Here is a 21,175-nt window from a genome sequence, read left to right as displayed (position 1 = left end):
GAAACACAAATATAAAGAGAGAATATGGGAATCAGTGAAAATAGCTGCTCTGGATTAGTTTTTGCTAATCGCTCAACTCTCCGGAAGACGGAAGTTTATCCGGGGTGTGAAGGATTAATCGATATCCGGTGGGACTTTTTTGGTGGTTTTTCAATATGAGTTCAAGTACAACGTACCTGCTGAGGTGTGAAGCTGTGCAAGGATTGCAAAACGAATCGGACCGGATTTGCAGCATTTTTGATGGCGTTAACTGCTTGTTCGTGAGTTGCTTCTCGCAAATCGATGTCGTTCACCTGGGAATCAAATTTACGTCCACAAACTGACAATCATTTTAACGATGTCAATTAGAGTAAAAAGAAGCTCATAACGCTCCAGTAAAAAATTAAACTATGAAAACAAACGAAAAAAAAACAAATGAACTTTATCTCCTAAATCCTACAGAATACACTGCTTTCATCCCATACAATTAAAGCACATTAAAAAAATTTCAGTCCTCTTCCCCTCCACTCTCAAACATTTGACTTCCACATTAAACTTTGTCCCTAACTACACTTTTATCCACCACAATCCTTGAAAATATGGGGTTCTCCCATTAATTATGCTAAAAAGATTGAGTCTCCCGAAGCATAACACCAGATTGAGATGCAGTAAGACGCCAATGCAATGGGTTTGGCTGCTTTCCGGAGTTATTGAGGTTTTATGAACGCGTTGTTAGCCTGTACAATCACTCGCTGGGGTCAGTCAATGGTTAAGTGGGTTTTTGTATCCACTCAGACAAGTCTGTTACCAATTTATCGATACCGGAGGTATGTATGAAAGGTGCTTGGTTGGCACCAGGACGGTTTCGAACTAATGATCAATCATGCAGTCATAGTCAGACCTCTTATCGACTGCGCTACGCCCACTTAACTACATAGTAGAATAGTCAAGGACGAACGAATTTTAGAATAGCGGCATCGAAAGTCTATCATGAAGATGGAAAAGTGTTGTAAAAAGTGGAAAGGTACATCTTAAAGAGGAATGCTCTGTTTATTTTTATTTTGAAAAATGACCCAATATGAACGGATGACCCAATATTTGCAGTATTTCCTGCTGGTCACATGCGAAGATCGTGAGAATTCTCTTTGAATCAGCTAAAGCTTGAGCTAGTCACATGATCCAATCGATAAAAAAGCGCTAGGAGTAAAATAGTCCTGTTTCTAGTCTTTTTTGCCTCATAAGTTCATTAGATGCCCATTTGCAATTGAAGGGAAGGATACGGTGTTTTGAATGTCATAGAGGCGAACTTACAAGTTTAAAGCCTCATATTATCTAAGAAAGACATTCACTTGGATTTTCGCTTACCGAAATGACACGATCTCCCATATTCATCATGCCAGACCGGCCCGCTGGACTATTCGGAAGCACGCTCTTGATGAAAATCCCGGAAACAGTGTTACCCGTGCCCGGTAGGCCACCTTTCTGTGAGACTTCGACGCGACCGCCTACTATGGAGATACCTGAAAATGTTGGTTCATTGAAAGTTACGTCGAACGCATGTCATCACTACTCAAACCACGGTTCTCATCCATGAAACAAGAAAATTACGAAATCCTTGACCTCCTGGAAAACTTACCGAAAGACTTGTTCGGTTCTCGTTGCAGGACCACTGTTCGTGCTTCACCCCAGAATTTTGAACGGGCTATTTGCTTAGTCTGGAACTATTACACTTTGTTTTAAGGCGCTGTCCCAAAGGTCAAATGTTCCATAGCAAATAATCCAGATCCAGTAAATCTAAACAGAAGAACGGAAAATATTCTAGAAACACACTTGCTGGCTGATATTTTCAGATCCAGTACTGGGCGTCCGACTTGCCATTGTAATTTCACGGAGAGCTTTCCCTGTTATTCCGTCGCCGTCGGTTCCACCGGCCACCGGTGCGCTTGACGGTAAATTTGAAGACTGCAAAGTTGAGATACGGTGCCTTTCGATCGGAGAATGTAATGTGTAGATTTGCAGAAATTCTTAGAAAAATGTGACAATTCTTGACATATGTAGGCCTATCTGGGTGAGGAACGTGTGTCTCATGATTTCTAATGTTTTCTGTTCTCTAGATATTTCCGTTGCGAATAGAACTGTTCGGTTTACAGATCTGAACTAGATGATAACGTGGAGCATCAAGACTGATTCCCGTTTTCATTTTATTCTTCTTCTGTTTTCTCTCATTTTTATGTGAAGAAATTATCGGTCCAGAAAGATTTTCAAAAATCGGGATCCGGTAGGCTTTATTCGCAGAAAAAAAAACTAGGAACGGTCATAGTCCCATTAACATTTAGGGGAACATATAATCGCTAATATTGGAAAAACTACTTTTTCGTGTTCGTTGAACCATTTAAAAGTTGTGAATAATTTTCTTGAAATTATTTCCTCTTCTTAATTTCGTTATTAATTTAAGATAATTTATAAAATTATTTAATTGTTCCAGTCTTTATTGCAGATTAAGGTAACTGTAGCCTTTACCTCTGGTGTTTGAACTTCTTCAGGATCTTTCGATGCAGACGGCGGTTCCTCAGCACATATACTATTCGGCTTATTACTTATTTCCGACTGTGGTCTACTAGAAGACGGAGTGAGTTCTTCTTTTCGACTCGCTTTTGAGGACCGAGACGATAGGCTGCTCTTTCGTAGAACAGTGTACGGTGGACTACCTTGTCGGTCAGGGCTACCGAGTTGTGATCCTGAAGAGAAATTCGATTTCTGGATAGAAGGTGAGTACACGCTCAAAGAAACGTATATTGATTGAAGTCGAAAAACTTTCTAAGCAAAACGTGAATAGAGAAGTTTGCGAAAATCCCACGAAAAACAGGTAGTTTCTTTTTCCTCAGAAAATAAATATACAAAACCAATGGTATAATATTACCATGAGAAAAACGTTGAAAAACTGAGAGAAACTTCTCACAGTCTGGAAAAAAAGTTCTGGGACGAGATATTTACCTGACGTTGACGGTTCAACCGAGTGAGGGGTTTCCACTGGGGAATGCTGTGGAGTATGAGGTGGATTGCTGTGTGATGTGGACGCTACGAAATGTTCGTCACCAACACTTTCCGTCGCTCCTACTTTCCAATCGGGAATCGCGTTGCTCACCACAAATTCGAGGACAGCATCGTGGAAAGCCTCCTAGAAAAAGGGAAAAGTCAGTCAAGCGCAACACTTTTTTCATTATTTCGCAGCTCAAAAGGCACAATTTTTCAAATACTTGCAAACTTGGGCGAGACTTATTGAGAAAAAAAACTGTCTTTTTACAGCGTCAGATTTCTTACGTCAGCCTTCTTTTTTTCTTTGACAGTTTTTTTCTGTCAGAAAAAGGCTTACTATGGAATTTTTTATACAATGTTTTTTTTTCTTTGTTTTTTTTTTGCATTTGCCAGCGCTGAAGCATCAGTCACTGCATTCATGCTCTGCCAAAGACTGCAATAAAAAGGGAGGTGCGGCGAAAAAAGAAACAAGGAAAAAAAGGAGAAAAGAAAAAAGAACTCATATATGTGATTGTGGGATGTTGAGAAAAGATGATAGGAGATTTAATTTCAAAAAATTCATATAAGAGTAATCGAGGAAAATATAGGGAACAAATACTTCTTCGTTTTTGACACAGAAGTAATTATGATGAAGTTTCAAACGTAATCTTAGCAATTTAGATATAATACCACACGAAATTGCGGTGGTAAAATAGTGTTGTAAGAAGAGATGGAGAGAGTAAGAGAGCAAAACTTCGATGATGTGCAGAACGTATTAGGTGAATGGTTGCATTTTCATCCGGAACTTTCACGAGAGATAGTAAAAATGGCCGTATGAGCCGTGATCAACCATATCTATCTTATCTTGATAGTAATTTGAAGAGAGAAATTGTAATAACAAGCGCCTCGAGTTTCTCATTTATCATTTCCAGAAATGAGAGAAAGAAATTTTCTTTCTTGAGAGATATTTGCCTTTAAAACACATCTTTATGAGGATCCTCAAACAGTTTTCATGGATCAAATTGGCAGAAATGAGAAGTTCAAATCATTATTAAAGGCATCATTCCACGAATCTGAGGTGGTACGTAAGGCTTACGCGCTCCAGTTGAACTCCCTGTAGAAAATAATGCGCCAGAACGCCTGAAGCCGTATCTTCCGAACCGTTTTTTACGGCAATTAGGAAGAAATGGACGGAATCACCTTCCTCTCCATAATCTACTACTCCTTATAAGAATACTCCACCTGAAATCCGTACCACCTCAGATTCGTGGAGTGATGCCTTTAATATTTTCTATTGCTATTGAGGTAACGACAGCACCTTGCGAATTCATGAAGTAAATATTAGTAGTGAAATTTGTAGGGGTACAAGAAGAGTCAGCAACAACGGTAGGAAGAATCAATAACAGATAAAATAGTGAATGTTATTTCTGTAAGCTTTTATGAATCCTTTGAGTCCATGGGTTAGGAAAAATAATAAAAAATAATAAATGAACTAGAAATCTTTCCTCAGAAGCAATGGCGTTTCTATGGACCTTTTAGTTTACGATTTATATTTGCATTCTTGAAGGTTAATTTTGAGCAAAATGATAAATGTGTGTCAAAAGAGCGAAATAAAAGGAATAGCGCTCACTGCTGAATAACAAAAAATTTCGATAGCACATGGAAAAATATCAAAAACACTGAAAATAATATAATCAAACAAGATGAGTAGCAAGCAGGAAACATCATTAACTAAGACCATAGTAAAATGTGTGCTTGATCATTTTTCCTGTAATATTTTGCAAGCCAGTGGTTGACCCATTGATCCAAGATCAACCAGGTTTCTTTAACGTTTTTTTTACAACACGGTGATCTAAAACTATGAATTCTCACAATTCCCTTCCTAAAAGTGGTTACTCTAAATATCCGCAGATTGATGATCCCAAGGATTTAATAATAGAACCATTAGTTTTCCATTTGGATGATCCTAACGCTGACCCTATGAATTGAGAAATGTTAGAAAAAAAAAGATTGCTTATGTAATGGGAAGGTAAGAAGAAGTCGTCAAAAATGGAATCTTATGCAGTAATGAGCTTCAAAGAGAAGTTGGCACAAAGTTTTTTTGACACTAGAGTGATTGTGGGAATTGAGCGGTTCTTTATTGTTTATCCTGAAAAAAGGATTTTCTCTTTAAACGTTGCCGTAAAGACATTGGAAGGAGAGATGTGTTCGTGAAGAGAAAAGTAATGTGGAGAATGCGCGCGAACGCATCGGAATGCTGGGGCTTGCGATTCTAAACGCTTTAAAAAATCTCATATTCGAAAGAATCGCATGCTGGTTGAGCACCACTTCGAACTTGCAAAAAATTACTAGAGGCGGTCGTGAAGATGAAGCCGGTGGCGAGTCGGCAGTGAATGTGAATGTGGAGCGGAGATCGATCGAGAGTCGGCGAAGAGATTCGCGCATCTACCTGGTTTATCACAAAGCTGCCCGTGTGCATACAACTACTAAATCCACAGCGATGTACCGATATCATCGCGTGGACGACAACGCACGCAGGTACGGCTCATAAAAAGTTAGAAATATCCGATATCCAGCGGAAGACCTGGTTTAAGACTCGGTGATCCTATGAATAATGCCGTAATCCTTGCTTCCCTTACTTCTCAAGACTAGGACAGACAAAAATTTTCAAATCCAAGGTTCAGTTTTTGCTGGCTTTCCTCCATTCCCGCTCTCCTTCACCTTTATTCCTTCATGTTATAGAGTCTTCTTCCATTTTCTCTTATACATTCAATACTTCTCTTCTAAAATTCGTCTGTTCGCGACAAAAAATCCTTCTTCAGTGCCTTTGCAAAGACAGAATAATTCATAAGGTGACCCAAAATATCTCGCCTCAAGTCTGCAAATGCGAATTTGACAAGACACCACAAACCGAAACGTGCGCTTGACAGGCCGACAACATATTACATATTTTTCAGAATTTAAGAGGGAGAAAGAGTTTAAATTAAAATTACAGTGATGCCTCACGTGAAAATCGCTACCCGCATTAGATAATCGAACATTTTATAACGCTAACGATCTTATGAATTTCAAACAGAAAACATTGAAACTTGTTTCTTGAAAAGAATCAAACCAAAAATTAGCTTGACACTCTTTTTACTCTTTTTCCTCAAGAAAAAAATCCTAGAAGAATAAAAAAAAAAACTAATTAAATAGGACTCTTCGCAGAATCCTCTTCCCCCGTCAATCCACGATTAGCTTCGGATTCCTCGAAAAATCTTCTCAAAAGTGAAAACATATGTGCAGTCGATGCAGTCCGTTTATGAGCGAAGCCGCTACATAACGCCACTGCCGAGAAATGACGAAGATCCTTGGAGCATTTAACAAACATAAGTGAAAAGACAAACACGTAGATAATTTTAGTATTCGGAAAGAAGAGGGTCAGTAGCATCAGTACTCAACCCGTTTATTCAATTTAATCCAATTTTTTTTGTCTTTTTTTCTTTTTCCTTCACTTTCTCCTGCAAGATTAATGTTACGGTTTAGAAATCCCACAGGTTACCAAGATAAGTTCCCTGTATTTACTGCAACGTGAGTTATAATATTTTCAAAAGAGAATACACTGTAAGAAAAATTAAAAACGTTTCCTAAAACCCATAAGCTAACTCATTTAAATTTAGGTAAAGGACCACAAAAACAGATTTAGACATTTAACAGAGATGATCTAACTGCTCCACCAAACTTCCCCACTCATCTTCTTTCTAGGAAGGAACTGGATTTTCAAAAGTAAAACAAAATTAGTTACAAGGTAAAGGAAAGGGAAGTGAAGGGGAGCACCACAGGCGAAACCGTTTAAGATAATTTATCTGACCTCCAAAAAGTCCCATGGAACAGTGGACGTAAGGGTTTACTGTTAAGCGTTTCAAATCAAGAGGTAAAATTTCGACGAGTCTAGTTTCAATCTCAGAACAACACTGGCTTACTGCAGTTGTCAGAAACTCGCCTGAATAATTTGTAGCACAAAACTATCGATGACACTCGGATCCAGCGAAGTTTCTGCCGTCGTTTTCTCCTCAACTTTAATCTCTTCTTTTACAGGTGCTTCTGACACTTGCGAAGGTGATTGAACCATAGCGATTTCGGACAGCTCCGATGGTGGTTCCGTATCATCCGCGTCTTTCAGCGACTCCTTACGTGACAAATAAGGACTACGGTAGAATTTTGGAAACACTCTGGAAAAGGGAAAAATGTTGACAGAGAAAAACATCGACGCAACAAACGGTGTAGGAAACCTGCATACTGACTTTGGCGACAATCTATTTATCACTGGTGACGTGACTTCGCTTTCACGATGAAATCGTTCTTTCCACATCCGAGCGTCAGCGGCTGTGATGTAGGTGACGCTGGAAAAACGAAAAAAACATGCTAACCGAATTTGTAGCGTAGAGAGAAAAGGTGAGAGGATAACAAGAGAGTAGAAAGAAACTACTCGAAGAATTTGTCAAAAAGAAAAATAAGCGAAGTTGAGTAGATTAGAAACAGCTCTTAAAAGTAGGAGAAGATCTTACAGGACTTTCTGGACCTATTAAAATTTCTCATTAAGCCGCTTTAATAGGAGTAAGAACGCATAGAGTGAAATTCGTTTGTCATTCATTCGTTCATTCATTCATTCATTCATTCATACGTGTACTTGTGTAATTGTATGGAATCCTGCTATGCGGAGAAACAATTTTCAGGTCTTCAATCTCCGGTTCTCGCAACACCCTAATCCCAACACCTCATCAGTTGATAAAGCGCTCATCCTGTCACAGGTGGAAATCCCAACATTCCTCAAAAACGAATATCTCACTGACCCTCGAGCACCTTATATCCCCTTTCTAAAAATCCAAAAATAAGCTTTATTAACCATCGGAAAATCCTTGTGGATTACTTGAAACGACAGTTCGGGTATGTTTCGTTTATTTAATCTTTGTTTTGTTAGGTCTAATTATGAGTGTTTTTTTTTCTCGCATCGAATGAATGAACGAATGAGTGAACGAATTTATTTCTCATTTCTCTGCCGAATCCCTGTGAAAGTACTAGACTAGGAGGTGTATGTATGTATTCATTGCCTATGCAATTAATCTGCACGAGGGTATGACATTCTTAATGCTTCCATAATTACATATATCATCCAGCAGGGAGCACCTATTGCATAATCCTCTACGAAATGACGTAAACATATTTCTGTTATTTCACAGCTGCTGTCATTATTCCCAAAAGTGCCCTTCACGAAACATTTGTCACGAAACATTCACTGGAAATGAGGGCATCCGCTTATAGCATGGAATTTTTCGGGATTCCGCCATTTTTCAGCCGAATCGGAGCGCCTTAACATTATGTGCTGCTCGTTCATACAACACAATAGAGACAGTGGGGATAAGTGTTGAAAATTCGATCTTTAAATACGTTGGTATCGCTAGATGTACAAGTTTGCTTAGGTTTAAGTCAATTAAAGAACAATGGAAAAATTTTGAATTCATAAGTTCTAGAGTATCAGAAAGACAAGCTGCAGCACTCTGAAAAGCTTGCAGATTAAGAAAAAAAAAGGAATTCAAAAAGAAAATATGAGTAATTAGAAGAAGAATTCGTTTCACCTTAACCAAGCTGAACCACCTATGATGGTTTCCCCTCAGTAAAATGAAGAGAATGATCAGATGATGTTAAATATGATGAAAAAAAAACAAGAAAAAAACTGAAATGCTGCGTGGAATGAAATGTTAGGAGATCGAAGTTATACTAAAAGCTCCAGAAAAGGATTGCCGAATTTCTGACGTTCAACCTCTAGATGAACTGATTCTTCTCAAATCCAAAATTTCCCATCGGGCGGGTACTCCAAACCCCAATTGAATTGGATTCATGCACGCATTCGCCGACATTGCGATTTTGCAACTTCAAAAAAATATACGCTAGCGAAAATTACTATTGTTAGTAAGGATGCTTTGTCTTCACCCTTGGATTTTTCATTACAATTTATTTGAAATGAATGCCACCTAACAAAAATCACAGAAACTTAGTTGATTTAGGAAGATGAATGGAAGAAAGGCAAGCCGATGGTTGGTTGGGAATGCGAAAAATCAGCTATGCTGGATAAATCCACTTCGGCGCTGAAGTGTGAAAATTGTCAACAAGAAGATACAATCAGGGTAATCCACTCAGTCAAGTCTCTAATTCCTTCTAAGCGGATTTCAACATGTTGTTTGGAAATATGAAATTTCTTCACCCAGAGAAATAGAAGAAAAACCTAAATCATTCACAGAATTCTTCGCCCACAGAGAGGAATTTTTCCAATATCCAGATATTGGCATTCTAATTCTCGAGAAGTGAATTTCTACTAAAACGAGGAAATGCACAAAAAGTCTTAAGGGATCAGAGAACTTCTACCCCCAAAAGGCCAACCAAACCCAAAAATTAAGGGCCGCTTCGGTTTCAGCAACCGATGGAACACAAGTTGATGAAGATTCAATTACGATAAGAACGTAAAACGACAAACGAACTTGCACTGGGTGCCAATCAAATTGGTCCGGCGAAGAATTGCACGAGCTTGTGATGAGGTGACATTCCGTAAACTTTCTTGATTTATTCGAATGATGTAGTCGCCAACCTGAACAGAACCATCGGATCGAGTTTTTTTTTTTCTCATAAGTGTTCTACATTTCAGAATAGCATCCATAGTGATTATATCCGAAACAAATGGTGTAACATAAAAATTGCAGGTTTTGCCATATTTAGGATCGCCGTGATGTCATTATCACCTCATTGGCGTAAAAAATTGCGTCGTACGGTGGACTGATGCTTCTGTGTCGTTTTTCCTTCTGATTCTTCACTTACTATGTGTTTATGTTATGTTTCTTCTTTTACATTGCTCTCTTCGTAATTACGTGGTAATCTCTACCCACTACTGGATAAAACCGCTATTTGTAATCCAGCGCAGTTTTCGAGGCCTCACCTGTATGCGCCCATCTAAAGCTACGGCTTTTTTGCTGCAGATACTCTTCACCGTAGCTCCATTAACACCTTTGTCTTTCTCGGCGTCCAAAACAATTCCTGAAAAGTGGGCATGGTCAAGAATCGAAATTAAAAAACTCGTCTTAGACAAAAAGCACTCAGCTTCCTTTATGTGTAACATTTACGTTCTAAGGATAGCTTTTTTTTAAATAAAGAATACGTCATTCAAAGTCGCTCCCATATTTATATTGTGTTTGTCCCAAATGGGGCACGTAACGTAAAATGATTTACCACTCTCATTTAAAATCTATGTTCAGAACTTAGGATCAAGTGATCAATTCATTAAAGTGACGTTACGAGCCATACTCCTAATGAAATGAAATGAAAATGTGAATAAAGTCTACTTTCTACCGTAACTTCTGCATTAAAATTCTAGAGAAATGTGGAAGAAGCCGTCTAACTAGAGAAATCCTACTTTTTTCTAAAAATCTCCAACACTCCGTAGAGCTGCGAAGATCTAAAGAAAAGAGCGTGCATAATTGCATTTTGAAAGCCATCACCTCAGAAAAACCTCGACAAAAATTCAGACATTGGCAGACTCCCCTAAAATTGATGCGGTAATCTTTCAGAATAATCATGGTAAGAGACACAAAACTTCCGTTGAATAAATTATAAAAAAAAATAAATTACAAAAAAAATAAATCCAAATTTTTAGCATTCTCCATCCGCAAATTCCCTTTTAGAACAATAATTTTTGGGAAATTTCCAGCGATTCAGCTAATTCCCCCTTTACGGATTGATCTCTCCATAAAACATTGATGTGACTGGTGTAGCAGCATTAGAAAAATTTGATGGATATACGAAAAAATTATCAATTTTTGAATTTCGTCTGAAAAAGAAAGTTGTGGTTCTGAACATCCATGACTTCAATATTCAGCTCAAACTGATGTTTTAACGTCAGATTTAGCTGCTCCACGTGTATTTTCATCCGAAGATTACATGAATTTGGAAACATTCTAGTCAATTTCAGGCAGGCAAAAAAAATCAGAAAACCAAACGAGTCTGCATTTATCATTTAGAAGCACACAGAAAAGCGATAAAAAGTAATTGAAACATTCAAAAGAAGAGCAATAACGATGACGAACCTAATGGCAATGGTCCCTTGGTGATTTTTACGTTCCTTTCCAAATGTGTGGGAAGATAGACAACATCGTATGCCCAGGATCCCCGTAAAGACAATGGGGAGCCGGCCGGTGAAATGGAACGAGTTGAGCACGGAGACCACGAAGCCATCGAAGCGTCTGACTAAAATAGCAGCTACAAATGTCAACAACCTCATTACTATAATTGAAATGGAGTTCTTCCAGAGGAGAGCACGAAAACGAACGTTTTTTTCCCACTGAAACAGTTTTTGAAAGAAAACATTTGAATAGTGCAGGTCATAATGAAAAGTGACGATTTGAAAAGAAAAGAAGGGAAAGCAATTTATTCCTGGAAAGCGATGAACTAGCGAGAAATTCCAGAGATTCCTTGGTGAAGGAGGTGGGCTCGAAAAAAGTCTACGGACTAGAAGAATAATATAGCTTCACTGGGTGCATGCAGAGAAAGGAAAGTGTAATTAGGCTTCACTTTCTATATTTTTCGATAAACTGTTCAGTATGCGGCAGAAAAACTTCAAATCATTTCCAATGTTATTCCCATGCTTCTTCTGGAGAAATCAGATCTCCGAATGGGGGATTTGAGATGTCTTAAAAACAAAAAAAAACATAGAAAAAGTGTGACAGATCTAAATGTTTAACTTTCTGAACTAAAAAGCAGATTGGCAAAAGAACCTTTTGAATTTTAAAGCAATATAGTATGTACCATGTAGAAATCGGAAAATTTGCACTATTATTCCATAGTTTCAAAACTTGGAACTCAGCAATGTCTAGAAAAAAAACTAAAAGTGTCTACAAAAAATCGATAATTTGTTGACAGACAAGGAATAGTTTCGTCAGAGATTTCACCGCTAATTTAATCGAATGAAGATCAAAGCACAACATGTTCTGGATCTTCTCCAGACAACTAAGGATAACCCCACAATTACACCTTATTCATATATGCCCATTATTCAACAATTCACCTCAATGGACAATCTGGAATTTCTCGCGGTATCACTTCCCAGGAAGCAAAACAGAAGAAAAAGTCAAGCGAAGAAGAAAGAAAGGAAGTAGAAAAAGGATACGTACACCGTCGAGACTCTGTTCACTTCTAGTATACGACGGACTTCTGGATGGATAGTAGCTCTGAAATTAAAAGAGGGACCGTTCCGGAAAAATGTACAGAAGTGCAGAAGAAAAGAGCCGTGCCACATCATATTCATTCAACACAATTTCTTCTCGAAGTAGAAGTGAAACATCAAGCGTTCCGCTACCCCCGGAGATTCATGGAAACCATGCGGAACCGGTGACAAGGAACGATCACAATGTTGCCAGAAATTCGGAGCGATTCATGGTTGGCATGTTCGACAATGTGTTGACACGGTCCAGGCAGAGGTTGGGGTCCCGAGGTGAAACCTGACAGATGTCATGCGCTTACCTGCGGATGCAGCCGGCGATACTGGTCAGCGCCAATCCAAACGGTTTCCTGGCTTGAAGTAGTCACCGATGGAGTCTGAAGAAGGCCGTGGATCGGTTCGTACCAGTCTTATTAGAAATTCGAAATTTCGGAATGATATAGCGAGAGAAGAGAGATAAGAAGATTATAATGTAGAGAAGTTTCCTGTAAACTTTCAAATACTAGGTTTCTCTAATAGGTAAAAAAGCATTATTATGATTATTTAACTCAGAAAAAAAATTGACAGCTAACTGATTATTGAAAAAAGGAAGAAGTGTATAAGAAAAGAGAAAAACCATTTACGTTGAGGTGGTTTACATAGAAAATTGTACTTTTTTTTTCTTTGAAATATGTATGTATCAAACAAGCACATTAGTGAAGAAAGCATGTTGCTACAACGGAAATTGAAAATTCGACTTGAATCCATAAAAAAAAATTCGAAGAATAATCCATAGCTACAGAGTTGATGGCTGGTAAAAGAATCGAGCAGATGCAAATAAGCTTGATTAAAATGCTGTTTTGAGAAAACAACAGCAGAAATTCCATGTAAATCACCTCATTTTAGGAATGATTTTGGGTCGACAGAGTAGACAAAAAGACAAAAAAAAACACAAAATTTTTCATCTCGACATCATAATTTATAAAAGGAACGAAACGATCAACAAGCTTTTCTTACATCGCCACCAGTCCTTCAAATAGAAAACCCACTCTCATTTTTTTGTGAAAAACGTATAAATTCCATCCGAAAAATTCCTTCTTTCCTTAGCCATACTATCCTTATCCTTATCCTTTGACTATCTTTATTCGGATATTTACGTTAAAAAAAAACTCAGATTTTCTAGCTGGAACGTGTTTCCTTAGCATTAATTTGCTTAAAAATGCATTAGTTGCATTAAGTTTAAATAATACTGAGATGGGAATAATAGAAAAGTTTTCATCTTTCAATTTTCTTATAAACTTTTTTTCGGGATGAAGTATGGAAGATCTATTGAATTGAGTGGATTAGCTAACGAGCGAACAGAAAAAAAAACATCTCAAAATAACTCTTTTATTATTTATTACTATTATTATTATTTATTTTTTATCACAACTTTCTACTTACGAGTTACTCTCATCAGAAAATCGGAAAATTAAAAAATCTTAGAAGACGACCAGAAGAAGCAGGTAAAAACATAGGCAAAGAGAAATAAATTACAGAGGTAAAAGTTCCTTCACTCGATAAAAATGAATACTACAAATTTCAAGAAGATTTTACACCGGCTCTCGTGGCGTTCGTAACGATTTTACAGAAATTGTGTGTTACGTCCGTGTGTGTGCATGACAGAAATGTCCTACGACTTTCGTCATTTCCATGACATTTTCTTTAGATAAAGACCTCAGCGGGGCAGAAAAAAAAACGTTTTCCAAGCAAATATTGTAGCGCGTCATTCAAAGCCGCCTCTTTTAGGAATGCATAAAAGTCAAATTGCGGCAAACATTCAGGAAAAATGGGCAAATCTTTGGGTTTTTTTTGTGAGACCAATGTCAAATAATCTCCAATTTCAAAATATAATCCTCAACTTTGAAATGTAAAAGAAAATCAAATCGGGAAAAAGAAGGCTTCAGTAAAACAATAAAATCTCAGTAAAATTCAAATTTAGTTGCATAATAAATAGGCAAGTCAAATGAGGTTACATATTTTTCGAAATGTTGCAATCGCAGAACAAGTCAAACGAACGATAATCGCTCGGAATAAAGGATGATTCTATGAGAAAACGGAATTTTCTCATATCATCAAGAAATTTACCTTAACCTTTCGTTAGAGTAAATTAATCCGAAAAAAGATCCAAGGTTTGCGTCTCCATAAAATGACCTAAGCGGCAAAGCGTAATCGAGCAGTTTCTGTTAGAAATCATTCAGAGCAGATGTTGTGGTGTGATGTCGAGCGCACTTTTTTTCGCTAAACTCCGCCCATCGTGAATGCTACGAATCGACGTCAATGTCGTGTAGAATTTGCTTCAATATTATTTCATATTGCATGATGTAGCGTATTAATTTATAGCGTTTTTACGGTTACAGTAATTCCAAACAGGAGGTGGCATGAGTTGCTGTGTCAGTGGTGTACCGCTGATTGGTGGGATGAGCCAACCAATAGCGATCAGGCGAATAGCCAATAATCAGTATTATTCATGTTTGAGTGGCACAGAATCGTGGAAAAAAACAAAGAGAAAAATTTTGAACAAAGAAAAAACTTCTAGAAAATCGAAAAAACCGAAATAGCCACCACTAATTATCAGTCACATCAGTAGGTGACGTGAGCTGACTAACGTCTTCAGCCAAAGTATGGGCGACTCATTACAATATCATTAGTTCTTTTGAAGTGACCGTACGACTGCACCGCTGTCGGTTGTCAAAGAAAATCACCTCTATTACAGTAATCCATGTTCCTGATAACTTCTTGCTTGTAAAAAAAAGTGCAAAAAATTCGTTATTTACGAAGTCCCTAATGGAATTGAATAATAAATGTGAGGGAACAGGTGACTTTTCGATATCCTTATATTCTGTTCAAAAAGATCCCCTATATCTCCTTGGTGAAAAAATTGTACCCATGTTTTAAAGGTAAATAGTCATGGACTGAAATATTATGAGAAATGAGAAGTTTTCACGCTTTCTTCCAGAAAGAGTACGGTAGTGTTCCGATTAGAGAAGAATTTCTGTATTATCCGTATTATAGCAAAAGCTAATAAGACTACTTTGAGCAAAAACGCTGCAACTTTACAGATTCTGGAAACGATACTTGCAAAATTCCAAAGGATAGAAGGAGGAGACCCCCAAAAGAGACCTCCATAACAGAATCATTACGCGTGCGACGTTACAGCGGCAATATCTGGCCTATAACCGCTGTGCGGTCTTATCCAGGAAGGAATCCGGCTTTAAATGTGCTCGTTGTGAAGATGAGCCCAACAGAAATAAAAAGAGATACTAGAACCAGTAGCAGATGCTATAACCCATTTCATCCAAAAACAGACATTAGAATTTTCTTGACTCCGGCAAAGAATCCTAAATGTACGGAGAAGGAAAGAAATTTCTAAGCTTATGAGAAAAATCCCCAGGAACTGGTGAGGATTAGGATGCTACAATGGCTTGGGATGATCCAATAAATATAGACAAAAAGGAGAAAATCAAAAATTTTCCTAGAAAGGAAAGGCTAAGTGCAAAAAATTTAGAAAAAGAAACACAGCTCTTCAATATGAAAAAAATCTCGATTTTGGAACTCAACATGACAATTCTAAGACGTGGTGCGAGCGAGAGGAGTGAAATTTAGAAGATTATTCAGAAGGATCGAAAATTTGTTGGAAAACTAAATAGGGTAGGTAGTAGGAGAAAAAAAATAAACGTACAAAGCTACTGGCTCCATGGTTTAGAAAAAAAACTTCCTTTTCCTTCTTTCCTTTTTTTCCTTTTTCTCGAAAAAAGAACATTAAAAACGTGAATTTAGGCAGCGGTTGCGGATATGGAAACCCTGTGATTCACTGGTGAAGGAAAGAAGGGATCAAGGAACGAATCCTGTAGAGCTGTTACGGGTGATTAAGCTATAGAAATACGATTCAGTTGCTACGAGAACGAAGCAGTGAAGATATATTGAGGTTATAAAATCTTACGGGAAAGATATCATGCAATTCTAATTGGGAATTTGACATTTGAGAGGAATTTGTTAGCATTAAGTGAACCAAAAAGATGATTTTGAACGAGAATTACACATTTACCTACGACTGTTAGGATTACTCTTAGGCTATTTTTTAGACTTTAGTAAAGCTTGGAAAATTTTTAAGACTTAACATGCCTAAAAATGATTCCAGTTCGAATTCATCCAACTATATTTGATCTTTTCGGAAAAAAAGTGTTTTTGGGATGGAAATTCGATTGAATACGAAATTAGTTTTCAAATGACAGCCAAATCTCGACACATCGATGCAGTAATGGAAAATCCAGCGCTTTTCGTTCGGCTCTACGACGACGCCATAAATCCGCGCCGAAGAGAACAGCTAATCACTGTCCTCGTTTGAGGAATTGCGGAGGCTTTTTGCAAGACCTCATACACGGACAAAATAAAAGATGAAATTGATTATGGGCCTATTTGCCTAAAAGTGCGGGCGCGCTTGCGTGCAAAGAGGAAAATTATTAGGAATTCCTTCATGTGACTAATTCATTCCTGAAAGTATGCATGAAACGAATCGAGACATTCTTTTCCATGCATTCACTCAACACCTGCGTCATTAACGCCAGCTTCTCTGTTATGGTTTTGTTGTGATTGATGAATCTTTATTTATTTACTTATTTATTTCTTACACGAGACTAAACAGTGACAAAATTAAAGTCGCGAGAACCGCGGAACCAAAATCATGTATCGAGAACAGCAAACGTTGTATAATCACTGAGAAATGGAGAAGCAAAAAAAAGAAAACATGGAAATGAGAATGAATAAATTAGTTCACAGCACATTTTATTCCGATAACTATAACGATATATATATAACGATAACTGTTAACACATAGATGACCAGACGCTTTTTAATTTTTTTGAGATATGGGGCCAGAGTGTTGTTTTTTTTTCCTCGAATAATACTACTCGTGAGAAGATAGTATCGTCCCTCCCCGTTGACGTTACATCTGCATTTCTTGTTTTGGTAGTTTTTCGCAATTTTTTTTCATATAATACTACATGAATAAGGTTACGCGCGTATTCACGTACATATTTCTTATTCGCCTAAACTTACGCGGTGAAAAAATCATAGCAAACGGGAATAAATTAAAACGTGTTGGTGGCTATTTCTTGAAAATTTCAAATTCTTCGGCGAAAATAAGAAAGCAAGAGGAGAAAAGGCAAAATCAGCTCAGCTTACGGACAGCAAAAATTGCCCCTAATCACTTGCTTTCATTATTTCTCCTTCCAAAAAAAGCACCGCAGCAGGCTACAGTTCATTGAAGAGCGCGTTAAAACAAAAGTATAATATGGAAGCGAATAACACTTTTCCGAAAAAAAATCGAGAATTTCTGTTCTTGGTTTTGATGTCTTGCTCCTTTAATACACTTTTTCTATTGAAAATTTCTCAGCTCTTTAAAATTACATTTAAAATTTCCGAGCTCTTTAAAATTACGTTATTCTTGGAGAGGAGTGGAGTGATTGCAAAGTTGCACGAGGAGACAAAAAAAGAAAGTTTTTAAACGTCGCTGGAAATTAATACGAAAGAAAAGGACTTCAATTGAGCAGGAATAACGTAAGTAGACAGTAGCATTACGGGAAAATCCATGTATGTGCATGGATAATATGATACTGGTAAACAACACAGCAATTATCCAATCGGCTGAATTGGTTTTGGTTTCTGTTGTTTTTGTTTCCTCTAGAGAAAACAGCTATTGTAAAAGAAATTTAGGGAAGTGCCTCAGAAAAATTATGATTTTTCAAAGTTTTCCAGGAGCACAATCCACGGCTTTTATGTCCTTGGTAAATCTAGTTTTTGTTTTTCCTTTAGCTTGGAATCTTATGTGGATAACCGAATAATAGAAGTTGAGCATATGAAAAATAGAGAAAAAGGAAATAATGGGACTACATGTAGAGTTTATCTGTTTTCTTCTCGGAGAGGCATAAGTCTACTTTAAAAAAAACATAAGGTCAAGTAAACAAAAAAATGGCATGTATATAGTAACGCATGTAGTTGAATAGTGAGGTAAATACACGTACATAGGTAATCTGATTGGTGTAGAGATCCGTTTATTTTTGTAAAGAAATAAAAGAGTGAAAATTTTATTTTGACCTTTGTGCAATAAATTATGCACTGTAAAAATTCAATGAGGATTTTGTGGACAGATGGCACTTTTGAATAGTCATCGAATTTTCGAATTTTCCTTACCTACCAACCTAAGTATCTTTCAAGCTAGGGAACCACTTTGCAAAACTGCAACTGCATTAACATACCAGCATTTTTTTCCAGAGGAACGACTTTCGAACCGATAGAAATGGAAGCAGAAAGAGAAAGTAAAGAGAAAAAAATAGAAATGACAACTTATGTTGAATGTGATAAGATAGAAGAAAAGAGAAGAGAAAAGATAGAAGTGCCCACGGAAAAAATGTGCAGTTCTGCTAGAATGATTAAAGATTAATTAATGAAATTAATTAATGAAGGTATACCCAGATCCGGTCCTATAAATTAGAAGCTCAAACCCTGAATGAGCAATACCTGTCATTAGTCGGTACACAGTAATTACAGCAATAATTTATGTACTTGTTTTGAATAAAAAATTAACGAAGCAAAAAAATTTTCGAGAGAAAATACAAACATAAATTATAGAAGAAGTAATTAAGTTGCTAACACCAACTTTAACGTAATCGAGGCAGAAAATCCCACGTAAAGCCATTTAAATGGTTTTAAATGTCGTCCCAAAAGTCACAGGTATATTTGTAATCCTCAACGGTTGCCCGAGTTACTTGCCGTTTGCTATTGACATCCCTTTCTTTACATAATAGCAACCAAATGTTTACGTCAATTTGCACAAATAAAATCGAGAAAAGTCACTGTAGAAGTTCTTAACGAGAGCAAGGAAGGGGGGGGGAAGAAAGTTCCTGAAATCCATTTAAAAATAGGGCAGACGAGCGGAAAGCTATGAGCAGACTCCACCTTTTTTCCTACAGTACCTTCTCTCCAGAGTATTGCTGGCTGAGGGAAAACAGCTAAAGTCATGAATATATCAATTCTTTGTGGGAGCCAGAGCTCAACGAGATCAATGGAGGCAGAGCAATGGTCAAAGAAACCACTGATTGAGAACTGTTCTGGGAGAAACAGCAGCAGTTCCCCTCAGTCCTTGATTTCTTATATAAAATCATTCATATGGTCTTTTATCTTAAATTTCTCTAATTTTCATTCCAAAATCTACAAATAAATTTGTGATCCTCAACAGTTGTCCAGATTATTTGCCTTCTTCCACGACCGACGTACCGTTCTTTACATAAAAACAAGATGTTGACATCAATTTGCACAAATAAAATCGGAAAAAAGCACCACTGTAGGATCATAACGAGAAAATGAATAAGAAAAATTCTATAATCCAGTAATAATATAGAGGGAGTTAGAAGCAGAACTTTTCTTCAGAGCCTTTTCCTCTCCAAAGTATTGTCACCTTAGGAAATACAGCTAAATTCATGAATATCAATTATTTGATGGAGTTATAGCTCAATGGGGTTAATGATGGCAGAACGAAGTCCAGAAATCAGCGCCGTTTCTATCTGCTACATTGCAACGAGGAAAAGATGTTTTTGAGTGTATTTCCTTGAGCTGCAATATTCTGGAAGAGAAGAAGCACTGCATATACATTGAATCCGGAGGCACAACAATAAATTCGAACGGCTTTGACTTGTAGAACTCAGCGAAGCAGAAGCGATTTACGATGGGTCTCAGCTTAGGTCCAGTCATCCAACGAGAAGTCAACGCTACGTTAAAGGTGCGCTGAAGGAGAAAAGCGCCTGAAAGGCGATCGATGTGCAGCGTGAAATAAGCATCACAAGAAAGTGGCATTGAGATGACGGCGTCGGCGAGAAGACATCCGGACTTTGTTGGGACGTGACTACGCTCGGATTATTATATTAGCGGACATATCGAACATTCTTCACTCGACGTTTCACCGATCTCGAGCCGCACTCCACGACATTTCAACGGGTTTCCATTTCGAAAATTTCAGGAGCAGATGCAAAGCTGAGAGAACGCATCCAGAACTATGAATTATTGAGCAGAGTTCGATTTCGAAGAGGACTCAGGATAGAAAAAAGTGGGCAGAAGTCTAAGGGCTCTTAGAAACGAAAAAACTATGCGCTGAGCGCAAAGAGGAAAAAGATCCGTAAGTGGATATTCGAGAAAAGCCACAAAGGACCGAAATCCACGTGCTAGTGCTGGAAATATTCTACTCTGAAGGTCGCGCACATAAGGACTGAAAAATGGGTCGAAGAAGGATTAGTGTGGGATTACATCACAGTAGTCGAGTTTACAAATTCTGGAACTGTGAACAGAAAAACGGAACAACGTAGCGTGAGCAGCGAAAAATATTTACCTTAAAAGAGCACAGGTTGAGGAGACTGTCTTTTTTTTAAATTAACATCTAACAGAAAATATTACGGTGATTACGGCGGTACCTGTTATATCTCATAACAAAAACCACTAGAAAAATAAACACCAAAAAATTAAAAATTAACACACGCACCAACGAGGAAAATAGTATTGCGCACTGAAAATCCAATAATATTCGAAGCAGATCAAAATATACTTTTAGTCCTATTTTTGAAAAAAATGGTGAAATTTCCCTTCAGGAAATATTTTGCTTTATAAGGGTTTTTTTTCAAATAAATTTCAAATGCGTTGAGTAGAGAAGTACAGTGAGAGGAGGAGAGAACTAAGAATGATTTTGTTAATAGGTGTGTAAGTTTATAGTAGACACTAGTACAAAACGCTAATAATTGTTCAGAAATGCGTTTCAAAGCGAAAAAGATCTACTTACGAATTAAGTTAAAATTTACCTGCCATTTTTGTCTATTAAGAAAATAGAAATCGTGGCGAAACGAACAAATGGACAAAATTGGAACATTTACGATAGGA

At 37.4% G+C, this 21,175-nt stretch overlaps 1 protein-coding gene across 3 annotated transcripts in view; it reads right to left on the bottom strand.

Moving 5' to 3' along the window:
- RB195_017683 (uncharacterized protein) overlaps positions 1–21,175 on the bottom strand; it is a gene marked incomplete at both ends in the record, with an annotated part of 127,759 nt that overhangs the window by 24,298 nt on the left and 82,286 nt on the right. For 2 of the 3 annotated variants that reach the window (XM_064184781.1, XM_064184780.1), the window contains 13 exons: positions 177–293; positions 1,345–1,499; positions 1,616–1,694; positions 1,810–1,941; positions 2,500–2,717; positions 2,974–3,157; positions 6,977–7,205; positions 7,278–7,376; positions 9,510–9,616; positions 9,962–10,059; positions 11,106–11,265; positions 12,189–12,245; positions 12,538–12,612. In XM_064184781.1, coding sequence (XP_064040661.1) covers positions 177–293; positions 1,345–1,499; positions 1,616–1,694; positions 1,810–1,941; positions 2,500–2,717; positions 2,974–3,157; positions 6,977–7,205; positions 7,278–7,376; positions 9,510–9,616; positions 9,962–10,059; positions 11,106–11,265; positions 12,189–12,245; positions 12,538–12,612 — 1,710 coding nt within the window. The remainder of the gene's footprint in view (positions 1–176; positions 294–1,344; positions 1,500–1,615; positions 1,695–1,809; positions 1,942–2,499; positions 2,718–2,973; positions 3,158–6,976; positions 7,206–7,277; positions 7,377–9,509; positions 9,617–9,961; positions 10,060–11,105; positions 11,266–12,188; positions 12,246–12,537; positions 12,613–21,175) is intronic. The other variant, XM_064184782.1, reaches the window with a different exon arrangement.

The sequence above is a fragment of the Necator americanus genome, chromosome II (genome assembly GCF_031761385.1).
Source record: "Necator americanus strain Aroian chromosome II, whole genome shotgun sequence".
Taxonomy (NCBI): Eukaryota; Metazoa; Nematoda; class Chromadorea; order Rhabditida; family Ancylostomatidae; genus Necator; species Necator americanus.
This window is presented reverse-complemented; position numbering and strand designations above follow the sequence as displayed.